This window comes from Haliaeetus leucocephalus, unplaced genomic scaffold, assembly GCF_000737465.1.
Source record: "Haliaeetus leucocephalus isolate CR32 unplaced genomic scaffold, Haliaeetus_leucocephalus-4.0 Scaffold295, whole genome shotgun sequence".
Classification (NCBI taxonomy): domain Eukaryota; kingdom Metazoa; phylum Chordata; class Aves; order Accipitriformes; family Accipitridae; genus Haliaeetus; species Haliaeetus leucocephalus.
In genome coordinates this window covers 7663553-7688188 of record NW_010972731.1, presented here as the reverse complement: position 1 = coordinate 7688188, position 24636 = coordinate 7663553, and the positions used below count along the sequence as shown (strand labels likewise).

Sequence of the window (24636 nt, the reverse complement as noted above, 5' to 3'; positions counted from 1 at the left end):
TTATATTCACTTCGCAGAAGAGAAGTACAAATTAGTATTTGTTCCAAGCTATTGCTGTTCAAAGAGCTTTTAATTGCTTTTCTGACCCCTCATCCGTGGCATGTTTCGTTCAGAGCAGCTGTCTTCGGAATAGGTTGGAGCTGACCTTGGTGGGCACCCAGTGGTCCATTGCTTATCAGTGTAAGAGGAGTACTGGGTTTGAGTAGCACATTTTATTATTCTGGAGTAAAAGTAATTCTGTGTGATTTAAGGTAGCAACTAGCTTCTCTAGTGATGTTCTATTTTAGCATTTGTCAATTTTGGCTTGAAAAATTGGTTTGGCCTGGAAAGCTCAGCACTTACTCAGAAAGCAGAGGAGAATCTTTCAGCAGTGTTTGAAGCAAATTGCTTAAATTCCTTTTGAGTTGTGAGTCAATAAAATATTATCCTGATCTGAGATTCTCACTTTCAGCTAGCAAAACCTGTAAACTCTTCCAACTTTTTGTGCGATCCAATTTTAAGAACTCACACACTGGCTGGACTTGAAGCAAACAGATTCCCCCAGCCCAGCCTGGGATGTGAAAATTCAGCCCAACGTGTTTGTGCTTATTGTATAAATGATGTGGGACTCGTTCTGCCCTTAGTAGTCCTTTGTTTCATGTGTTTGGGCTCTGTCAGCTGCATACCAAGCTGTCCCTTCCCTGGTCCCCGTCCAAGGTCCCAGCAGTAAGTGGACAGCTTTCCCCAAGCATTGGTTTGGTAGGGAAGTTGCACTGGTCAAGAACACAAACTGGGTCTCCTGAGCAGAGCAACAGAAATTTGGCTCATTCAACAACTTGTGATAACCTGAATCCTGTATCTACCTCTTGGGAGGGAAGAGAAGGGCTTTGTCTGGCAACCTTGGGGAAGAGAGGGGTGTTTCCCATCCTCTTTTGTGCCCCAAGATTATACCACCTTTTCAGTGCTCTCCACACCACCTTTATCCAGGCCCCCTTTTCTGCAGACAGCCACTCTGTCAGGACATTAACGAACCTGGTAATAGTTTTAGGATCCCCTCTGCACAGTTCAGGCTGCAAGGCTTCTGATCAGAGCCAGCAGCAGCTCATAACATGAGCATTTACACCTGGCAAGGTGTCATTCTCTTGTTAGAGGGAATCAAGGATCAGAGGCAAGATAGGATGAACTGATGGCAAATGTTTGCAGTTAAAAGCCAGGTGTCCCAGCTCAGGGCTACATCACTGTCTGCTGGACCTTAACAGCTGTCATGGCAAAGGGTATAAATCACGTCCTTCCACGGGGAGCCCACTGCGAGTAGTGTTCACGGGGCCTTGTCTCTGTCTTACTCTCTTCTGTAATTTCACTGACTCCTCCACTGCTCTGTTTTCCTTCTGTTGGATTGTATGTTCTTGGTATATTTTTTTTTACTATATAAGGGAAAGCATACTAGAGATCCTTCCATTCCTCTGCCTCCTACCAGACAGGAACAGCACCTCTCCAATGTAGAAACTGAGTGTAATAACTCATTCGAGTGCTGACATACTGAGCAGTCAGGGGAGAGTCAGGAGAACAACAGAGCTAGTCATGGCGAGGGGAATTTGCAGTCTGATCTGGTTCCTATAGATGTGCTCATTAGCCTAGGGAATAATATTAGGATATTCCCTGTGGAACTGTAGGCACGTTTTACCACCACCAATGATTCGGTTCCTTCCCCTCACTTACGCCATTAGTTGTTCTCTGTGGTGAGGGATTGGCCATATATATCACATCTGCTCTCTGCCAAGATGACAGACTTCTTAAGCAGGTGATAGTAACATGCTTCCCAGCATAAGCTGTTGCATGGAGACTGGAGATCTGCACAGCACCAGTAACAGACCCACGCCATGTAGCCACAGTGTGCAGGACCCACCAGATGCGTTTTTTCCATCTGGGTCATGCAGCGAGTCAGCTGAGACAGTTGTGGTGCCCTGCAAGGCTTCTGAGACCGAATCCATGAAAGCCCCATGCTTCATAAACATACATGATGGCAACAGGCGGTTATATATAGAATGTAGACAGCTTGTTTGCATTTCAACTGGCAGGTAAAATAAACCAAGTGTAATATAGCCCCAAGAATGAAAGCAGAGTGCACTTGCCAGCTGCATTTCATCACAAAAATGTGCATAAATCACAGCCATGAGCGGCCAGCTTCAAATGTTATGCTGACAATGGCTCTAATGTGCTCCCAGGCAGGGAGGCTTGACACAGCTGGACAGCAGGGTGTTCTCTTTCTGCAAAGGGAAACTGCGATGAGAGGGGCCCTGTAATGAAGAAGGTGGCTTTCACAAACAAAGAGCGTGGCGTTGCATTGAGTCTGTGCCTTCCTGCTGGCTGTCAGCTGAATGCTTTTCATCTGGGAGTGGGTTTGGTGAGAGGGAGCTTGGCTTTGATCAGGTAAGCAGGCCTTGGGGTGAGCACGCTGCATGCTCCAAAGCAGGCGTACCTGGTAGTCCCTTGCCTGAGCGATGACAAGATACGAGTTCGAGGAAGAGCTCAAGTGTCTGGTTCGTGGCAGCTGTGATCAGCAGCTCCAGAGAGATCATGGTGCCTGCAGGCAACATGCAGAGCCTTAGTCAGGTCCCTCTGAGCAGCCCAAGTGACTTTGGTACTGCACATGGCAGCAGCTTGCCATCCTTCCAGCTGCCTCCATGAAAGGCAGCTGGGCTGCAGGGACAAGAGCAGGGTTAGCAGAGAACAGCAGAGGAAGAAATGCAAAAGACTGAGACAACCAAACCAACCAATGGGGGCAGGAGAACTTGTTTAGGCATCGTTGGCAAAGCTTGGAGAGGAATGTGCCCTAGAGTAGCAGGAAGCAAGGAGTGGCTTGGATTGACTAAGATGCTCTGGGGAGGATGCAACTGCTGGTCTACCAGGAACACCACCTCCCATGTTAGCCGAGGCTGTCTCTTTGTTTCCTTACACTTCCCCAGTCTGTCTGCATCCATCTTTTGTCTTGGATTTTTTGTTCTACAAGACAAGGGTGTACATCACCCCGCCATGTGGGGCTCCCAGGCAGGGCCTGCTAGATGTTACAAGTAATGGTAACAGTGGGAATGGGAACAGAGCACTACACCTCTCCTGGCACCAGTTTTTGTGCCTGGACATAGCAGGTACACTCTGTGAAACTGAGTTTGCAACACAAATTCAAACCAAATGCAACAAGATTGCAACACAAGGGGATATGCAGATAAGAGGATGGGGATGGTGGTACATGATGGTGCTGTGCTGTGGACTAATGGTGCTATAGACTGGTGGTTCCCAATTGTTAGGAGGCAAAGGAATTAGTCATGTTTTTTAATACTTTTGTGCATTTCCAGCCACTCCCTTGGATGATTGCTTTCTCTGTAGACATGGAAAATACAGAAAGGCTTAAAAATAGATTTAACTGAGAAAATGTTAGGAAGTTGTAGAAAAGACAGTCATGCCACACCTGACAGCAAAGTGGGGTTAGTATTTGGCAGTACATACGAAATGATGGCAACTTCGTCTGAAAGCTCTGTGTGGAGATTCAGTGGCATTGCTAAGGTGTCCTGTACACCACCCTTCTCTGGGTACCTCAGAGCTGAGAGGCAGAGCTGGCTGTCCCCATTGGCAGGCAGAGGATTAAAGATGCTCAGGGTAGCAATCCAGGTCCTTACAGCAGAGGAGAAGAACCACTGCAAGGAAATAAACAGGTATGTTTACTGCTGCTGTCAACCTGAGTCATGAATTTTCCTCAGGTTGTAACCGGGGTTCTCCAGCTGGGACAGTGAGATTTTCCAGAATTATGAATGAAGCTTTAAATGTCTCCTTGAAACCTCCTTCTGGATCTTTTGTTACAAGATCAGGATGCTTTTTTATAAATGGTTTTGAGAGGTGGGGGAGAAAGCTGCATCTGAAAGGAGTGAGACTCTTACTCGAAAATGAGGGAGATTTGGCATGCCTGCATGCATTCTTTTAAAGCTCTATTTTTGTTTGCTCTGTCTGGTTTACAGCCTTAAAGACAGCCTGACTCCCAATTTGGGAAAAACACTCTGTGCACAGGCCTTGTAGCATCAGTGGTAAAGCTTGCTGGAGCATGGAGTCTGCCATCAAGGAGGATGGGGCAGGAAGACCACTTGGCGTCTTTCCCCCAGTGAAGGCATTTCTCGGGAGTTTTCCTCGGCTGCCTGATGCCTGGTCAAATTAATACCTCCTCTCTCCCTGTCCTGTCCTTGTCCCATGCACAGACAAATCCAGAACTTTTTATTATAGTGCCCCTGGAGAAAGCAGCAGAAAGAGAAGTGTTTTATTTATTTTATATACTCCAAAGGGAATTGACTTTGCTGCAGAGAGACGGATCCTATAGTTCTCTGACTCTCGGCATGACTATACATGGACTTGCCTATGCTTTAAAGCTAGTTTGGATTGAGAGGGTTTATGAAGCCAGAGTGTGCTGGCTGCTGCTAGGAGCTCTACCTGGAGCTTGGTGATGGGACCAGGGGAACAAAGCCCTGGCTCTGTGTTACCCAGGTGTGCCTTGCTCTCAGAGCTATCCAGAGCCTAGGCAGAAACTTTACAGCTCCAACCTGCCCCAAATCCAATCAATAAGAGGAAATAAATCAAACCACAGGGAGCTGCTCAATATGGGAGAGAATCAGAGTTTTCCTTTTGTTCATGAAGGGTTCAGAGGCAAAACATCAACCCCATCAGCATTGTTCATCCCTGGTCACTGCTGCCTGGGAGTGCAAAGAAAGTCATTCGTGTAAATTAGTTTCAGCCAGAGAGTCTGAAAGCATTGTGGGTTGCTGGGCAATTATCTCTTTGCAAATGGCCTGTGTTACGGGGGCCATATTGCAGAAGATCTCTCACTTGTGCTAAGGTCTCTTGAAGCTGCCAAAATAAGAGATCAGCATCTTAAATGTCTTTAAAGCAGAACTACTAATATGGTAAGTTGGAGTGCTGGCAGGTATTGGCTGATATGTGTGCCAAAGTACAAGGGACTGAACTGCAGAGCGTGGAAGTGCAGGGGGATTAAATGCCAGAAATAGCAGTTTATGCTGAGGACTCTTAGGAGCTGTGAATGTCCATGAAAGCCCCTAGAGGAGACGTGAGTGCAGGGATGGCTTCCCACTTCCTCTGAGGACAACATAACCTACCAAAACACTTTTGAGAGATATGCAAAAGAGAATTCCCATTCCTCTTCTTGTACCCCACTCTTCTTTCCCTAGCTGTGTCCCCTCTTTGGGGTGCTACTGGGATCTCCTAGGGTTCAGGCTGGAATTACGTTATTTACATCCCTTCCTTCCTGCTGCCAGAGTACCAGCATATACAAATGTCCCCACAAAGTAGCAGGAATCGCTCCCTTGCTGTAGTGTGGGGAGTTTGATGCTGAGGACATGCCTCTGCTCCTTCCTTTCTCATGCACAGATTCTCCCTGTTCCTGAGACTAAGTTTAACCTGTGAGCAAGTGATGGACAGGCAGGCTGAGACCAACAGACAGATTACTGACCCTGCAGCAAACAGTGGAGCGGATGTTTCCCACCTGAGCTTGCAGAAGTCCTTTTGTATTTCCGCAGTGATTTAATGCTATGGGTTTCCTCCCACTCCTTTTTTCCCCCCTTGCTAGTCGGTGTGTAATAGCAGAAGGTTTCATTCATATTTGATTTTTTAACTATAACATGAAATCTGAATGCTGTGTATTTATGGCTGCAGCTGTTGCTCCTCTGAAAACATGCAGCAAAATGAAGGTTAACAAGTTTGGGCTCTCAGGAAAGCGCATAAAGCGGCACTGCAGAAGACTTTGTGTCATCACGCTGGAGTGAAGAACAGTTTTTTTTCTGAGGTTCTCCAGTCCAGGGTTATTTATCATCATCTGAAGCAAATACTTTTCTAATTGTATATCCTTGTTTGAAATTCTCGAAACCCCAAGTCAAATTATTTTCCCTTGTACAATATACACAGAAAGTACAGGATACAGAGCCTGAGGGGATGGTTTAATAGTTTAAGAATCAGGTTGGCACTAGCCAGCCTTGATGCAGCCATATGTTTAAATCCCAGGGGTGACTACTCACCAGGAGGCAGACAATGCTCCATACCATTTATTGTGTGTTCACTTAAAACCAGATGTCCCGATTACCGTGGCTGAAGAAAGAGATACTCTGCCTCTCTTCCAAAGAGCAAGGGTACGCTGTGCTGTTCAGTCCTCCCACACACACACACACATTTGGACTGTTTCTGTGTGCTTCCTTACTCCTGTGTGTGCACAGTCGGAAGTTTGAAGGCCTGGCTGGTTGACTTTAATGGAGATTTGCTTAAATAAGAATAGCTTTTGGCCTTTGTTTAAACAGTACTTTGGTCTGAAAAGTATCAAATATACTTGAGAATAGTGTACTTGGTATAGAAGGTCTTGTTAGAGCCTTAGGACTTGTGGCTGTGTCTCTCTAGGGTCACTGCACTCAGGTTTGGGCTCTGTGTGGCTCAAAGGAGTTGTGTCAACACAAGACGTGATGTTTCAGCTGTGCCTACGGGCTTTTCTGTGCCTGACTCAGTGCCTGGGAAAAGCAGAGCAGAGCCAAACTGGGACCTAGCATGAGTGTTGAGGGAGCTGGGCACCAGAGCAGACCAAAGCTCTGATCCAGCAGAACCATACGGATGGGATGGGATGGGAAAACTGTCTTAATGATGCAAATGGTGAAGCCATCAAGATTGATGGGGCTGGGCTGTGGGAGAGTTCAGACATATTTCTAGTAATCGCATCTTTCCTGTTGTGTGTTGTTTCTGTTTCTAAGACTCTAAAATAGACTGTGTAGGAAGTTGCAAGATTTGGACTCCTCTGCCCAGCTTTGCAGATTAAGGAGATAGAGCTGCTCTGAGAGGCAGCCAAACACAGCTCCAGTGCTCTTCTGAGAAACCTCTTAATGCATGAGGATCGCTTCTGCCTTGCAAATGCTCACGTCCCTCCCTCTCCCTATCACGTTCACACCGTAAGAAAATCGGGCAGGCTGTGTCTCCTGTATTAATGCCCCATTGCCTGCAGTTAATTAAACTCTGCATGATACTCAATGCAGCGTGTCAGTTTGGTTAACGCCTGTCAGCCAAAGTGGTAACTTACCCCCATTATCTGCTACTCTGAGTAAGAAGTCGTATTCTGTGTCTCTAATTCACTCCTCGCACTCCTCTCACCCAGCATTTGCTGCACACCCGTTTTTGCCATGCTGAATTTGGCACCCAGAAGGTGCTGTTCCATTTTTTTAGCATCTCCATAGAAACCACTTTGGAGTTGCAGAGTGCAGGGTTTGTGCAAATTTAAAAAGAAACTAATGTAATGGTTCAGCTCAATCAGGTTTCGAACAGCCAGTCACTTGGAAGGAGTGTGTGTTTCAATGATAAAGTTGGGAAGAAAAGCAGTGGAAGTTCTCAAAGGCAGAGATGCAACAATTTTCTGCTATATGAGCCCAGGATAAAGCTTTTATGATAGCACAAATTTTATCTGAAGATTGTTTGGAGGGCGACACAGACACTTTTTTTACCCTTCCACAGAAATCTAGGTAAATTTCTTGCCTAGGAGGATACCTGTTTATGTGCAAAGCTGCTTTTTTATGTGCAAGCTCACTTCTTCACCTTGTTAACACAACTGCCTCTCAGTTTGACCTCTCTTACAAGGTTTAAATGCATATAGATTAATGTAATTTCAATGTCTGGGCTAATGAAGTCCTGGGCCTCCGCTGCTTAATTTTCTAGTTTATGGATAGAGGTTCAGCACTGCTCAGTAGAAGCCAGGATTGGACCTAAGGCTGGTTTGCACCTGACTGATAGAAAAGTTAATTCTGGGTTGGGTAGCAGAGAGGCAGATGTGAACAGAGCATGCTTCTCTGTAGTAATTTGGGCTTCTCTGTCTCTAGCACAACCGCTTAAGGCAACTTTTAGATGGGGATGAACTCAGAAATAAAAAAAACATCATTAGACAGCAAAGGAGGAAACTTCTTGCTGTGCTCAGATGTCCAAGGGTCGCAGTGGTTTAGCCGCACCAGTCCAGGTCCACGGTCACCAAGGCAATAGCTCATTGCCATGGAAACACTCGCCACTTTCTCGAGCAAGAGCATTTGAGCAAGTCCTGATGTTTGGCAAATAATTGCTTGTGATCCACTGCGTATCCCATCCCTTGACACATTTGGGGACTAAGTAATAAAATAATTTGACAGCTTTCACCGTGATCTATCCATTTTGGAAGCCCATGAGGAGGATTTCCATCAGGGCAGAAACATTTGCGAGCTCAGTTGCTTTCTCAAGGGCTCACTGTTTGCACATGGTTGTTTTAGCTTTACTAGTTTACTAAAACCACTACACTGGAGATTGCATCTAGATGCTCTTTCACTCCCACTCTCTACAAATAAAACTTTGTGTTGCCTGTTTCGTGTGAGAACTGACATAGCTGTTTGGAGGATATGGATCAGTTTGGCTTATTCTTGGGGTTGCCTCTTCAGCAGGGGGTGGTTGGCCCTGCTCCCAGAGCAGGGAGCTGGATCAAAGCCCTGGTGCGGCTGGCGTAGCCATGAGGTTTGATTAGAGCAGGCAGTTGGAGCAGCCCTTTCTGCGTGCCTGTTCCTCGTGGCTCTTGCTGCAGGCGAAGCATCACTTCTGCTAGTCAGAGCCAGGGCAGGGATGTGAAGAGCTGCCAGGAGGAAGACTCAAATGTGACATGGAGGAAGGTTGCAAATGAAATCCTTTGTTTTGTTTTGTTTTCTTTGTCTGAGCTGTCACTGTCTGACAGATTTTCCCCAGGTGAATGCATGACGTGGGCAGCGGGTTGGCAGAGCCATGCAATTCAGTCAGGCTGCAGAGCGGCTGGGCGCTGCCCCAGTGCCGTCATGGGGGAGCAGGTAGTGGAGAGAGCCAGAGCTCACCTCCTCTGCCTGGAGGGTTTCTCCTGACATGGTTCCTGCACATGGTGTGGGATCAGGTTGGGGGCATCATGGCAAGGCAGCACAGAGGATAGCGTGACCTGCACAAGGGCCGGGCACAGCCTGGCATCATGTAGGAGGAGGAGGGAAAAGGGCTTACCTGGCCCTTCAACCGAACCAGGCATCTTCTGCAGAGAAATTGCTGCAAGATGATAAATCCGGAGGAGTGTGCTGCCTCTTTTACCTTTGCTTTTCTCTGCCTCACAGCTCGCCTTGAACTGACAGCAGCGCATAATTGCATCGCTTTGGTGTTCATGGCATCAGCGCTGATGATTTGAGAGGTGTTATTATTGTTGCCGTTAGCAGTGTAATTAGTGTTAGCGTAACAGTCCCCTTTGCCCAACGCACCAAGGCTGAACTAACAACCTCCAAAACCAAATACATTCACTCCACCAGCTTGGGGAGAGAGTCTCTACTCTCAGGTGTTCAGCAGTCCTACATCTTCTGCAGCTTGGCACTGCAGCCTCGTTGTAGTAGTGAATTACAATAATTTTAATTAGTACTACTGTTATTAGGGCTAACATAATTGAATTTCATTATTTTAGCAGTGATTTTATTTCAGTATATAAAATCAGAATGACTAAACTTTTTTTTCTGAATCATTTTGTTCCCATAACAATAGAAACATACTGCAAATTCAGGGCATGCTTGGGGGTGAGGCATATTTCGTGTAAAAGGAATGAGAAAAATACAATGGAAAGTCACCTCCTCGTTTTTAAGTCCTGTTTTCCAAATTTTTGTGTTCTTCCCTCAATATTAGAAATAAATATTACAAGAGAAACACGTTGCAAAGACAGCACAGTTATTTTCTGTGAATTTTGTTCCTTAGTCATCTGAATATTGGTGGTGGTTTAATATAATTTCATTTCATTGGGGTTTTTTGTCAATAAGGTGTAAATGTGGAAGCACTGGGCCATCTCCAAACTCAGTGGTGGTTCCACTGAAATCGAGGAATTCTGCCAGGTGAAAATCCAATAGCTGTCTGTAAGATACAAACAGCTGATGTGAGGAGGAACAAGAGTTGCTGAGCTCTCCTGCTGGTTTGTGCTTACATTCAGTAATTCCAAGCTTTCGCTTTGTGCAATGTCCAAGTGATGCAACTATGCTGAAGGGCAGCTCTGTCTTGTAGTTCCTTTCTGACCTCTTTTGTCCTTTCTTACCTTAGCAAAACAAATTGCTGTTGTCTCAGGGAGCAAGAAGGATGACGGTGATTGTAGTTGTTTGAATTTCTGAGTTTGAATGCACACATTGTGCACACTCAAAAGCTAAAATGGGGCAATGTGCTCCCGGGAGCAGCTCATTCCCTTGTCTCCAGCAGAAATGGTGTGTTGTGTTGCTCACCACTGTCCACCTGCTCTGATGCAGGCTGTTATAAAAGACACACCTGAAAGATCAGTACCCAGAAGCCTTCCTTGCAAGTCGTAATAGCACATGCTGCAGGCTGCTGGCAAACACAGACTCGGGTTTTGTACCTTTTTGTCTTTGCTTTTTCTTTTTTATCATTGTGGATGGTTTTAATTGCCACTTCAGTCTGATGCTCATGGCTATGAAGAACGTATCAATAATTCACTTGCAAGAACAGCGTGGCAGCTCTAAAGTTCCCATCTGCCTCCTTTGGCTGCAGGCTAGAGCACCCTGGGCTGTTCGCAGCATTGTGTTCTCAGGGACAAAAATAAGCTTGTAACAATTGCTTGGGTTGCTTTAGGTTTGCTAGAGGGAAGGAAAGGTGGATTTCCCTTGAATTTGTTCTCCTGGCTCCTAGCCTATCTTTGATGCAGAGCAGAGAGGAGTTGTTGCCTGTATTACAGATGTGGATTTCAGATAATCATTTCCATGCTGATGAAGCTTTTGAATCTTAAGCTCTTCATGAATGTTTCTGGAAGCTGCAGAGAAACTTTATCAAAACTGAGTCTGTACCAAGTACGATCCTGTCTTGGAGGACAAAAGGCCTGGAGGTTCGCCCTGCTGTGTTGTCCTCACAGGATGTCCCTGAGCTCCATCAGCTTATGAAAAAAGTGGTAAGATGTAGCTACCCACCCTAGCAGTGGCTTGGATCCTAAGAACCCAAGGGATCTTTTCGGTGGAGTGTCAGAAAAATTGCAGTAGATAGAGCTCAACAAACCTAGTCCATCCTCTTGCTCTAAGACAGGATCAACTCTTCCTATATCAGGGTTGTAAGTGGTTTCATATTTTTTAAGACAACCCCAGGAGGTGAACATGTTTGGTTAATGAAAGTCTCTGCACATCCCAAAGAGAAGCCCATAAAGAACTGCCTGTACCCCGCTATTCTGCAAGATACACCACCAAATTTTCTCCTGATGTCCACCCAACATTTTTGTTTTCTTCTTCTACCCCAAGATCCTTGAACCTCAGTAAAGCTCTCCTAATCTTCTTCCATCTTTCCTTCTTCCACTTAGCACTCAGAGGTCAATTACAGCAGATTGCTCAAATTTTTCTGAAAAATTATCCTCTCCTTCAACTTATTTCCACATCAGGCCACTTCAGCTTCCTGTCCTTGGGCTTAAAAGATGACTAAGTCAAGGTCTTTGTCAGATATAGACTAAACATATTCCCCATCTTGTTCTTCCCATCAGCAGTCCTCTATCATGTTTTCTTGATGTGCCTCATCTCCTAATACCAGTACACAACCCGCAAATCACGAATGTGCATTTTTCAAAGGGACCCTCCATAAAGGTCTATTAACAAGGGATGAGTAACGGTTTGACAAAATAGATTTAAGTGGCCCCTTCTGAATCATCTTGGCAGTAATAGAGAGAGTGTGTCCATTTTTTGATTAAATATTTCCAGTGCCATTAGCTTGGGTGAAGCAAACAACTTCTATTGAGTTTGCCTGCTAATGACAACCCAAAGGCCTTTGATCTCTCTGTTATCAGCGAGCAAGCCTGTTGCTTGGATGTGGATAAAGATCATATAATCACTGCTAAAGGTGCCTCTTGCAGTACAGTCAAAGAGTTTGGAAACAGTTCTTTATTCTCTTGATGTTCAGGCTCCCGCCACCTTTAATGGACGTGGTCAGAGTTGCCTGTGATGGGCATCCTGTAATTTCTGTGCACAGTCAGAAATATGCAGTTGTAGTTTGGCTGCAAGATTTTAGCCAAAAAAAAAATCAACAATTAACCTTTGTTTCTTGTGCAGACTCCTTGAAGCAGGGCCTCTGTGTTCATTTTTGTCTGAAAGGGGCTGTAGCATATTTCCATGTTCTTTGTGTCCATCCTTTTATAGCAAGTCTCACAATATTGTATGCATTTTCTTAAATTCTCCAGCTTTTGAAATCTTGTGACTCAGTTTACATCTAAAAGGAAAAGGTAGACACTAGTTCTTCTTTCTAGTTCATGGTATGGAATACAAGATATTTTCAGCCTAAATATAAAAAAAAAGAAAAAATAAATCAGTGTGAATGATGGATTATTTTTTTTTAAATGCATGCTTTGTGATTAGCCAGTAAAGCAAAGCTGATTTCAGGCATTAGGCTGATGATTTTTGACCATTTGTTGTTGACTTCAGCACAGATAGTGGTCAAGAACAAAAAGTTTTGCAATGGGCAAGAATTGTGTGAATATACTTCCTTGTGTGAGTGTAGTTTTTTTATGGTGAGGGATAAGCTAAATATATTGGATGAGAGTCAACACAGGCCTTGCTAAGAGATGTCACGCCTCACAGATCTGCTCGTTCTTTGAAGGACTCCACCAGCATATGGATGGGAATGATTCAGTCTGTATAATTTCCTTGGATTTTTGCCAGAGGCTCTTAAAGGAACTAAGCCCATGTGGGTTGGGATGGCAGTCTGCTCATAGAGAGAAGCCTGCTCATATTTAACAGCTGCTTAAGAGAAGAGGGAAGGGGTACAAGTAACAGGTCCATTTCTGAAACACTGGGAAGTTGCCAGAGGCAAATCCTGATGCGCTGTGGGACACATGCTGTCCTGCGTACTCCCGAATCATGCTCCAGTCACAACACTGCTGAGGGTGAAGGGGTGATCGTAGCTTCCCTTGGCACCAAGCTCAGTCTGAACAGGCACTTCCTCGCTTGCACCCAGCACCGGAGGAATGATTAGGCATTCGCTGTCCTCAGTTCAGCCATTTTTCTGTTTTTTTCTTCTTTTTCAATGAAACTAATCAGTGTATTAGTACTGAAAGAGATGACCAGTTCGCAGAGTCCACACTGGAGCATCTCTCCCTAGGTGAGTTATTACAGTGCTCTTGGTGTATTGCTGGAGGCAGTCATTCTTGGTTGTTATCTGGAGAGTTGGCTCCTTCCTCCTGTGACTTCTTGTTTAATAACTAAACCTGAGCACTTCTGGCCTTGTTTTGGGGGATGAGGGGTATTTTATAGTGTTTGGGAGTGGGTTTTTTCATTTTAAGGCTTATTTTTTCAGCCATCTGTCAGACTAAGTGATCTTCCATCAAGATATAATCCAGCTGATTGGCCTACTTTTCAAGAATAGTAGCTTTAGTTTTGTACGGTACTGCTGATAGCATTTCAGATTGCCCGGGTCCTTTCCTCCTGAGGGTGGAAAAGACAGCAATTGATCTAATCCAGCTTGGCATTTATGCCACTTGAAATGAAATTGCATTTTGCTGAATGAAACTGAGAAATGGGAAAGTAATACTGCAAATATGTTGTGCCATGTGGGACCGTCTGCCTGGGAAGCTTCCTATGGAAGCTACAGGGGAGTTGATTATCCCAGAGAACAAACTCTGTGATCTGTAGCTCTTGTTGCAAGAGATCAAAGTGTGGCAGCCAAGGCTTCTTCTGTAGAAAAGACTCCCAGCCAGGAGTCAATACCAAGTGAACTTGAAGGATTCGCACAAAAATCCCAGAGAGCATGTATATATAACTTGGGTATATGGTCAATGCTGGATAACATTAACTCTAATGGCATTTTTTTAATGCCAGAGTACATCACGCTTGTATGCAGCTTGCTCCATTCCTCCACTGATGCCCTAGTTGCAGCTCCAGAAAGGAGCAGCACGTTTTGCATTTGGCTGGCCATATGCAGTTGGGTAAGTAATTATTAACAGTGACTTTCATGCCACAGAGCAGAGAGGTAAAAGCAATTCCATGGAGCATTAGGAGATCAAGTAGGTCAATTGAAAGGAGGAAAAATTACCATCGGCTATCTTCAATTAAACTGTTATCGCTCCACATGAAGGATCCCATTTAGAGGAAGGCATAAAACCTGAGAATAGAGGTGCCTGAGAGAATAAATTCTCCATTTTTAATTCCAAAGCCAGAGAGTGAACATTCATCAGTAGGCATGAGGAGGAGATCTCTCTCTCCTTCTGTTTCCAGCCTACTTTTAAGTAGAGCCCATTTGGAAATCTCTCAGCAAAACATTTTTTTCATCAGAAAGCACAAACTCATCAAAGTCACAGCTTTTAGTAAAGACATTAATGACAGCTAAACCCTTCCGGAGAAGGGCTTTTGGTTCTGAGAGGTTGTGATGTCTGGCTGTCAAAAGCAGGGCAGAAGGCACCTCAGAATAGCAAACATCTTGGTGACCAAGGCACTCTTCTAGGAGCTGGGGCATCCTGGTTCAAGTACCTGGTCCCTTTCCAAGGCCAGAGAGCATAAATAACTTTCAGCTGCACTCATGTGCATGGGAAAGCACCAACCAAACCATTTTTCCTAGTAAGAGTAGTTATATCATATGAGGCAAGGCAATTTCTGTGGCTTGAACCATGGTCTAGATTGACTAAACTGGTCTGAAGTTGATTTTAAGACATTAAGAGTCCTATGTTGTAGTAAATAAACTACATCAAAATGGTTTACAAAGGAAATATTTTCAAATGCAGAAATTGAAAGGCCCATTTGCATTTTTTTTTTTTTTTTTTAGGGGCAGGGAATGCAGAGGAGGAAAGAAGCCAGGTCTTAAATTGCTTGGGGTTTTTCTTTTGGTTGGTTTGGTTGGTTGTTTACTTACCTTAGAAATATCAGAATTATTCAATTTGGTCTTTGACAAGCAAAAAACGGGGAGAAAAATAAAGGTCAAAATGTAGCCTTCGCATTTGCTGGCAGTCTTCTGAGATGTCACTTACATTCCCTGACAGCACTCTGCTTCAGCTGCGAGCTTCCGGCTCTTTAAACTCTCTCAAAGAGGACCTTTTCCCAAATTGCTTCAGAGGCATTAGAATGAAATAGCTGTAGATAAACAAGCATACAGCTTGCAGAGTGTAGGGCAACCTTGTCTCTTCTGCATATAATTGCTGCAGTATTGAGTCGCTGCTTGTGAGGTGTCGCAGCTTCCCTCCTTCACCCATTTCTGGACCAGGGGATGTTTGTGTTGATTATTACAGTTGAGCCACACTACACACTTATGTTTCATTACTGGTGTGTGAAACGTGTTCCACATCCCAGCTCAGCCAGTGCTGCCTTTTGACAGAGCCCGCAGGCACTCCCAAAGCACATGGGCCTAAACACTCTTGCTGTTATTCAGGTGTGAAATTCTCAGTCTGCCTGTAGTGTCTTGAGCTGCTCGTTTGCTGGGATTTCAGGCATGCATCATTATTTTCAGTAAGGCGGTCACCAGTGCTCAGCCTCTGCACAGGCTGGGTGAAAGCTTGGGGAGGGACACACAGGCCCCTCTAACTGCTTCGTTTCTGCATCCCAGTGTAAATCTGCAGCGATATTCAGGCTGTTCTTGTCCCAGACGTGTGGAATGGGGGTGTTTGGGGGAGGCAGGACAGAGTTCCTCTGCCAGGGTGATAAATACCTGCTGTGACTGAGGGAAGAAACCAGATGCTGGCACGTAGAGCATCCGCTGTCATGCTGGATAGCTGATTACATTGTTCTGGACAGAATAAATAATTAATAGCCTCCGGGGTGCTCGAGGTGACAGATTCTCCTATACGCTCCATTAAGCATTTAAGAAACTTCAGCTTGGGCCTGTCCCATGCTGTGTCTGGTTGCTGGGCTGACTTCAGAGGGGTCTGAGCTTGTGCCCAGGAGGGCAAATGCTGCTGATGTCTTCATGTCCTTTGGCCAGAATTTGCTCCATAGCAAAATGCGTGTGGTGTGACAGTTATAGCTCCTGGTCCAAGAGCAGAACCTACCTGAGGAGACTAGGGCTCCTTTCTAGTTGAATTTACTGTAGGAAAAGGGTTTGGGCAAGAAATTGGTGTTTGGTTTAATTTTTCAAAGGAATAAGTGTGCAAGAAACACAGCTGAGGGTTTCAAATACAAAGTTGGAGCTTGTAAGAGTGCAAGGATTTGGGGATCACTCGCCTGTGGATGGAGGTGAGCTGTGGCGCATGAGGAGGAGAGGACCACTGGGTGCTGTGAGGACTGGGATAAATCAGCCACCTCCAGGGAGAGGAAGGAAAGGAGACAGGCTGTGGGTTAGAGATCCCTGCACTTTCTCAATGGGTTAAACCCAGCCTCCAACAGTCCCATGCAATGTTTTATCTAACCCTTCATCCTACATTCAGAAGGCACACGGGTCCAAGGTTGCAGAGTGATGCTCGCTGCCTAGCGCAGTGGGAGTCTGCTTGTAATATTAGTATTATACACACATTCTGTACATGTTCTAGTTTTTTACAAAAAGTTAGAGGAATGTTTTGTAATTTTGAGCTCTCTTTAGCAATTTCATTGATTTGCTCCCCTCCTGTGGTGCTAGTGCTTCAAACTCATTTAAGCTATTTTCCACAATTTTTGAACAATATTTCTTATTAAAAAAGTCTAATCCTTCCCAAACGATAGCTTTAATCTGTCCCAGAAAACTGGCTTTCATCTCGCGATTGCTTTCACAGTGGCACATAAACCGTACAAATGTAATATGGAGCCCAGTAATCCATCACTTAAACAGATTAGTTATGTAGGAGGCTGTATGGCTCAGTGAGTAAAGCAAGCAGGCTTTACTCTCCCTCCATAGAGGAAAAGCCAGCTCAAGTATAGCTCTGTGCTCTGCAGTCGGTGTGCACTGGAGATGCAAAGGGCTTCCTTCTGCCTTGCAGAGCTCACGGCAGGGATGGACCCAAGAGGGTGGCTGGTTGCAGTGTCTTGGTTCTCCTCAGATGAGTGAGCACAGATGTCCATCACGACCTGAAAAGCTGAAGCGTGAGGCTCAGCTGCCAAGAGGCACGGTCTCCCCCCTCCACTGTGAGAGGAGGAGAATTGCACTGCCGTTGGTATCCCTTTGCATGGTTTTTTGGGACTGTTGCCTTTTTGCAGCTGGTGACACCATGACCAAGGCTGCAGGTGTCCTGGTATCACCTGTGTATCTGTGCAGCATGCAGACACCACTTGGAAAAGTCTTCAGTGGAAAAGTAGAAATTCTTGAGTTCCCATCCTGACCCTGCCTATGGCTCACTGTGTGAGGTGGATCTTAAAATCCCCATAATCAGGTTTCCTTTCACCAGGGTTCAGCAGAGCCTTTGCACCCCGTTACCATAGATCAGGCAGAGCCGCAGCTGACACCACTGCCTGGCCTCTGGAAGGCAGGAGCTTGTTTTTGGAAGGAGGAGCAGGCTGTGCAGAAGTGACGGAGGGGGATAAGTCCTTGAAGCTAGACCCATTCCTTCTGGGTGTTGTTCTGTGCATCGCTGTTACTGGATCTCCGCTAAGAAGTATCAGGAGCAGTCTCTCCTATAGTCCTTGGCCACAGCTCACAAATGCCTTTGCAACCTATGAACATACTAAAAAGTAAAGTTGCTTAGTGCTGGGTGGGTTATCCACTATTGCACTAATTGCTATGGTTTGGGTTTATTAATCTAAAAAGTTGTGTGGTTTGGATTTCCCTTCCCTCTTCTACCTCATTGTAATTAGCCTGAATGCCTTCTCCCCTGCTCCCTGCCACTCTTGTGCATTCCCTTTGGTTTTTAATTCTGTGAAATGGGGATGATGCTAGAGACTGCAGACAGGTGAAATCTGTTGCAATGGAATAACTGGTAATTGGAAAATTACAGTCTCTCAAAAATGGGTTGAAGAGAGAAAATACAGAGTGTCCGGAAGCAAAGCACAAATTGACAGTTCATTATATCTCCTCTTCCTGGTCAGAGTGTCTGCAGACTGAACTTAAAAATATAAAGCAGAAAAGCCAACATAAACAAGTGCTCAGAATCCCATTGACAGCTTTAGGCCCAGGACTAGAGAAAAAACAACACAAGTGCAAAGGATGTTTATGAGACTAAATGTTCTGGATTTGTTTACCACTCCTCTGTGTCTCTGCCAGCCTCAGCTCTCCTTGTTCAGGAGGAGTCGAACGGCTGCTTTGGTCTTGGGGGGGGATTTCTGAAGCAAAGCACATCTTTTACTCTGGAAACTTCCTTCCCTGTTCATTCAGTAGGAGGCACCAGGTGTCTAACAGCCCTTTTCTTCAGGGTGATGCAGGTATGATTATTTCTACTCAGTATCAGAGCAAAAAGGTGCCCCAGCCAAGGCATGGTGCCATCCTGCTAGTGATTGAACCTAAGCTATGTAAAATAGGTGGTTGTGGATGCAGCAATCAAGAGACAAGGTAGGAGATAGGCGAGCGGAAAAAGAGAGGCACAAAGTCATAGTGACTTGCTTGAAGAAATGCACAAATTGAATCTAAGGCTGCAAACTCCTACTCCTGTTCTTCATCCTCTGCTTGTAAGGGCCATCAATAATTTGACCATTATGGGTTTCTCTTTTACTGAATTTCTCCCAATTCCAGGAAGGCTTTGGGGTTCTGCTGCGTCCTGCTAAAACCAGAAGTATCAGCTTCTCAGAAGGAGACTAGTCTTCCAAGGTTTTCAGACCCAAACTATTTAGAAAAGGATTTTTTTGTCTGTTTATCTGAACTCAGAATGAACTGCTGAAACGTTTGAGGTTCGTCCCTAATAAAAACATGGTTTTGAGTCACTGAAATATTCTGCAGCATAATATGGCCTTCAAAGTGAGCAGAGGTGGTTGTGCTTTCCTGGGACATGTTTTGCCTGGAGTCAAGGCTAATTGTTACTTTAAACTCATATTCAAGGATGCTGAAATCTTACAAATTGATCCCATACAGTTTCTGCCCTTCTCTTGAATGGTGGGAAACTTACTCCTGCAGCCAAAGTATGAGGATTCATTTGAATCTGAAATCTATAAAATCTGTACTTGGATCTGAACCGTTTTTTGAATGTTGCCTGGGAGTGGGTTAAACCACTCTCTGTGCTCGTTTTTGCTGACTGTCTCCAGCACGGCAGTTCCCATTCCAGCCTCCACATCTGGCACTGTGGACCCTCATACCAGCAGGACAGCATTGCCCACCATCTCGCACATTGCATCCTTTGTGGGGATTCCTCGGCATTTCGTGGCCTCGTGCAGGAGATGTCCAAAGCTGATGAGGGGTCACGCTCTCTCACTGACACTTGAAAAAGGAAGTTTTCACTCGTACAGGTTGGAGTCCTATGGTGGGGAAGTAGTTTCCTTCTGTCAGAGTTCTTAAGGCATACAAAGTATTTGGCAAAAAGCAAAAAATACCACTTTAGAACTACCCTGTTGGAAGTGCATTGTTTTGATGCCAACCTTTGTTTGTTAACTATTCCTTGCTAGAAAGGAAGTTGCATTTTGTGACACAACCACATCTCAGGCAAAAAGCCTGAAATTTCATTTTCTGAGAAGGTCAAAGCAAGACATTGCAGCAATTTTAAAGCTTTGTTGCAACTTCATTTTCTTCCAGCCAGGAAGTTTGACAAAAATAATCCTTGCCATGAAAAGTTTTGTTTTCAGCAAATCATTTTGTTTTTTACCAGAGAAAAATGCTCCTGGAAAAATTCCTGCTCTGGGGTTGGCTTAAATTTGAACAAAACAACAGTGTCTCCTAGTGGCTGACTCTAGGGGAATGGCCAAATCCATCTTGGCTTTCAAATGTCTTTTCCTTGACCCTCCTCCTAGATCTTGCTCCTCAGAGAGTGAGAGAAGTGGGAAATGAATAGTTCTCTAAGCAACAAACCATTTCATAAGCCATAAAAATATCTATGGCAGGCTGTTTTCTAGGCTCCAGTTGGTGTTGAAAGAAGGTAATTACATTTGAAGGCTGTATCACTGAATGCTTGGCTCATCTGCTGTTAGCTTCCACTCTAATAATACAAAAGCTCACATCAGCAGCTTAGCCAGCATGCAGGGCTATCCATCCTTGTCTTTGCCCAGTGGGTCCTGCCTCCATGTCACTGCAGGATTGCGCTCCAAATGTCTCGCGTTACAGCAGTCCTTGTCATTGAATTAGCTCTGCCTCACACCAAATATGATCACTAAAGGATAATGAAGATCTCTTGTCTGAAGCAGGATTGGCTTTACAGTGTCTGCCTGCTGTCTGTCAACCTTGCCCAGGTGTCCCCCATCATACTGATCTGCTGGATCAGCTCCTCATCACAGCTATTGATGATCTCATCTGGGCCACCTCCTTGTCCTCTCCTTTCCCTCGTGCCCTCTCTCCCCTCCCCTGAGAGATGGCTGCAGATTTCCTCCTGCACCCTCTGAACTCATATATGAAGCAAAAGTCATAGCGCTGGAGAGTAAGCAATAAAGGCACCAAATTGTCAAAGGAAATTGGCAAATCAATTCAAGAAATAATACCGGCAGGTTAACTGGTTGCAATGCCATGTGCTCAACAGGCCACAAAAGAATCTTGACATTGGCTTAGAAAACATGGGATTTTAGAGAATAGCAACTTACAAATTCTTTTTATTTGCCTGAGGGTGTTTTTAAGTTTGTTCGGCTTAGGCTTTTCGGGTTGGACACTGACTTTTTTGGTAATGAGTCCTGAGATTGTCTTGTCATACTCGCATAACTCCAGGATTAGGGATTTTGAAATGATCACCACCTATCCCAATTTTCATGATAAAACTATGACTCTTGGCAGCACCTCTGGCAGCAGTGAGGTGAACTTGGAGAACACTGAACTGAGTTTGACTTTAGCGGATGAGACTGCTGCTATATTGCAGACTACAAGGTACTGTAGGTAGCAATGGGCAGGTTCTCAATGTTTCCCAGAAGAAAGTGCTATAGAACAACGCTGTCCCTTCAAAACTGCCCAAGCTGCAGCTTCCTTGCTGATGATTGTGTCATTAATTTCCCAGCCACAACACACTAACAAGCTATCCTTGGCCTGCCGTGAACACCCTGTCCCAAGGCGCCCTTAGTCTGCTGCCTGGAGGGATGCAAGAATTTAGCAAGTTATTTTGCTTCTTGTTAAGAATGCCCTTGTATAACTCTGGCTGAGGGGAGACTGAACGTGCCAGCCATGCACTGCTCCTGACAAATAGCTCAAGGACTATTTGGTGTCCCGTCACCACTGTGGCTTACAGCCGGATAGGCGCCTGGGAGCCCGCAGAGCTATTTCAGGCTCGGTCTCTGTTGGGAAGCTGGTTAGATGCCATCCTAGAGCAGCCCTTTTCTTCAGCTGTGTTTTCATTGCAAAAGGAAGACCTCTGCCCAGGTGTTTTGGCATCATCGGGGTGGGGAATAGCACGGGCGAGCGCTGATTGATGTTAGGGAGGGAATTGCCATCCCTGCAGCGAAGAAGGTGTGAGGAGCACAGCCTGGTGAACATGCTGTTCAGGTGCACTGTGCAGCCATCTGGGCCACCCCTTGCTAGAGACTGAAGAACTGAAAATTGCACAGTCCTTCCCCTGGTGTCCCTTAGTAATTAGTGTATATGGATTATAATCATGAGGTCTGAGGCTCTTAGTGCTCTTTCTCCTGGATAAATGGTTGAGCAAAAGACAGTCTATTGCATAAAGTAATTTAGCCTATGAATGATGGTTCATTAGCAGCCCACAGACTGTCGCTGCCTATAGGAGGGGATGTGTGGGCTTTTCCTGCATTTGAGTTAACTCTTTCACTCTCTCCTTCAATTGCCAAGGATTCAGTTTGCAAAGTGTGGAGTTAAATGTGGCTGCCACAGTATTACAATGGTCTTCTCCCTTCAGAGCCTCGAATAATGCAACAACATCTCCAAGAAACTGCCAACTTTTAATGTAGTGTCTAATGATGGATGGGGAATAAAGGAAGCTATTATCAGTCAGGAGATGAGTCAGATATGAAAATAACACCTTTTTCTAGACAATATTATTACACTGAGGAAATGAAAAAGACTCATTTTCTTTTGCAAAGAAACAGGCCTTGAGCGTTAGAAATGCGCATTGCAGAGCCTGGTGCTGTTTGAAGGAGTAGCTCCAGCAAGTGAGTGAACCCCATCCCGCCTTTTGCATCTGTCCCTGCTGTGCCACATTTTGGAGCCTGGGACCTGGGCAGGCATCGCTGTGCTTCCCAGGAAAGGAACATCTAAGGCTGTGTCTGAAAAGCAAGATTGTAGCCCAAGGTAATTTGGTGCTGGTGATAGAGGAGGGGAATGGAAAAATCAGTTCTTGGATTTAAGCTGCATGCAGTCTTGTACACTCAGAGAAACTCACACTAATCCTGGAGGGAATCCTGACACTCAGGGCCACACTCCTGTCATTTTAACAAAATCTGCTGTACATGACTAAGCAGGACTTCAGAAGGAAAAATCATCTTGGGCTTTAGGGGGACAATTTCCAAAGGGAGATAAATATCTCAAGGGAGATAAAACTATTGATCCTACTGACTTTCACTGGTATTTGTTTTCCTAATTCTTTTAAGAGATGTCTGCAAGAAAAGTGCTTTTTTTGTATATGAATAGAGCCATGCTGTATTGACAGTGGTCCTGCCTTGGATATAGCAGTATCCATAAAGCTCTGCTGGGGTTAGCGCAATAAAAACAGCCTGACCAATGCAAGTCCAAACAGAAGCTTTACAAACCATACTAGCCATTCACCTGGATAATTGTATCTTGCAACAGTGAACAAGCCATCTCCTTCGCATAGCTTTAGGTTTTTGGGCCCATGTATTGGGCACAATTGTTCTGCAACTGCTCCAGAAATGGGCTGGGATTCTGTGTTTCCAGTAAGACTCACAGGGACTGTCCATGATCCTTGTCTGCTGTTCCCCTCAGGTACCTATCTGTCTCCATGGCTCTCTGGAAGGAATACAGGAAGATGTAGTGTTTGTACATCATTAGCATGAATCCCAAAGCGGGAGGAACATACCAGCCTTTAGCCATTTCTTCTGTGTATCTGTTTGACCATGTTGCTTTTTTGCCCCATAGCCAGATGAGTTGACCAACGCCTTGGAGATCAGTAACATCGTCTTCACAAGCATGTTTGCCCTGGAGATGCTCCTGAAACTCCTTGCCTTTGGCCTCTTCGGCTACATCAAGAACCCGTACAACATCTTTGATGGGATCATAGTTGTGATCAGGTCAATGCCAGTTCTTTCTCCACTGTGGCTTTTCTGCCAAAGGCTCAGACCAGTTGGGGAGTGGGATGGGGAATAGGAATGACGTGGCCTGTGTTAATCCAGGGCTCACTGGCTATGATGTGCTATAATTATGCTGGCCTTTTAGGTTCCTGGCATTAGAACGGCTGTCCAAAGTAAATGGACCTGGCAGATGGAGAACAAAGTCTATTTACGCCACACATCTGGCACTGTGGTCAATTTTCCACTGAAGTGCAGAATGGCTGGTCCTGGGAAAGGAGTACTGTGAGTGTCCATATCCCAGCACCATGCCCTCCCTTTCCCAAATTAACACATAGGCCAGAATAGGGCAAGCAGGAGGGTAAGAGAGGGCATTGTTCTGCTGTTCTCTCCCAGGGAAACAGAATCCCAGCCTAAACTGGGGGATGTCACAGCATGCATGAGAAGCTTGTGCAGCACCTCTCTGTGCTGGGATTCTTTCTAGCAGTGCTGTTCACCCCTCAATCAGTAATTTGGGGCAGAGAAGTCAAGGGAGACACAGCAGGTGTAAACCAGGATAGTGCTCTTGGCTTCAGTTGGCCCATCCCTTTGATTCAGGGAAGTGAGGAGCAACAGAGGCCCAGAACAAAGGCCAGTCTGTGGCCTGATCAAACCAACCCACCCCAACAAATGTAAATCCCTCCGGATATTAGCTTGGTACAAAATTGTGATCCACAATTTGTGGCTAGGCTTGTGACTGACTAGTGATGCAGGCTAGCAGGAGACATGCTGTGTTGTGGAGAGCCACAGAAAGCAAGGGAATTAAAGAATCAAGAAACCAGCTATAAAGAATATAGGTTGTGCATGAGCAGGTGTATCTGCACAACTGGGAAGTGAAAGTGTTTTTCAGAAGCAAGGAAGTAGTGGGGAAATAAACTATCCCTTTAGGGCTTAAATGGTGTGATATCCTGTAAGAAAGCAGCCTGCTCAGGGCTTTCACAGTACGGTACTGCTGTTTATAGTTCTTCTCCTGGTGTTCCTGCAGTGTCTGGGAGATCATCGGCCAGTCAGATGGAGGCCTCTCTGTGCTACGAACTTTTCGGCTGCTCCGGGTGCTGAAACTGGTGCGTTTTATGCCGGCCCTCCGTCGCCAGCTGGTGGTCCTGATGAAGACAATGGACAACGTAGCCACCTTCTGCATGTTGCTCATGCTCTTCATCTTTATCTTCAGGTATCAGAGGCTGCAGCTCTTCTTCGATTAATTGTTCGGCTTGCTTAAGTAATATGTAAGTTAGAATAACGATACACTGCATTTGCTAGGCTGCCTACATGATAGAAGCGCTCACAATAGACTGACAAGCAGACGTTCAACAGACTATTTACCTCTTTTCAGTCTTAGTTTTTCATGCAGTACTGTAATTCTGTAGATGAATGAAGTACACAAATAGGCAACAATTGCTCTGGAGTTCCTGGGAGGCTT

General features: G+C 45.2%; 1 protein-coding gene across 1 annotated transcript in view; it reads left to right on the top strand.

Annotated features, from left to right (window-relative positions):
- Nucleotides 1–24636, top strand: part of CACNA1H (calcium channel, voltage-dependent, T type, alpha 1H subunit) — a 128098-nt gene that overhangs the window by 48510 nt on the left and 54952 nt on the right. The window contains exons 9-10 of the mRNA XM_010570604.1: nt 23029–23180; nt 24202–24387. Of these exons, the coding sequence (XP_010568906.1) occupies nt 23029–23180; nt 24202–24387 (338 nt within the window). The remainder of the gene's footprint in view (nt 1–23028; nt 23181–24201; nt 24388–24636) is intronic.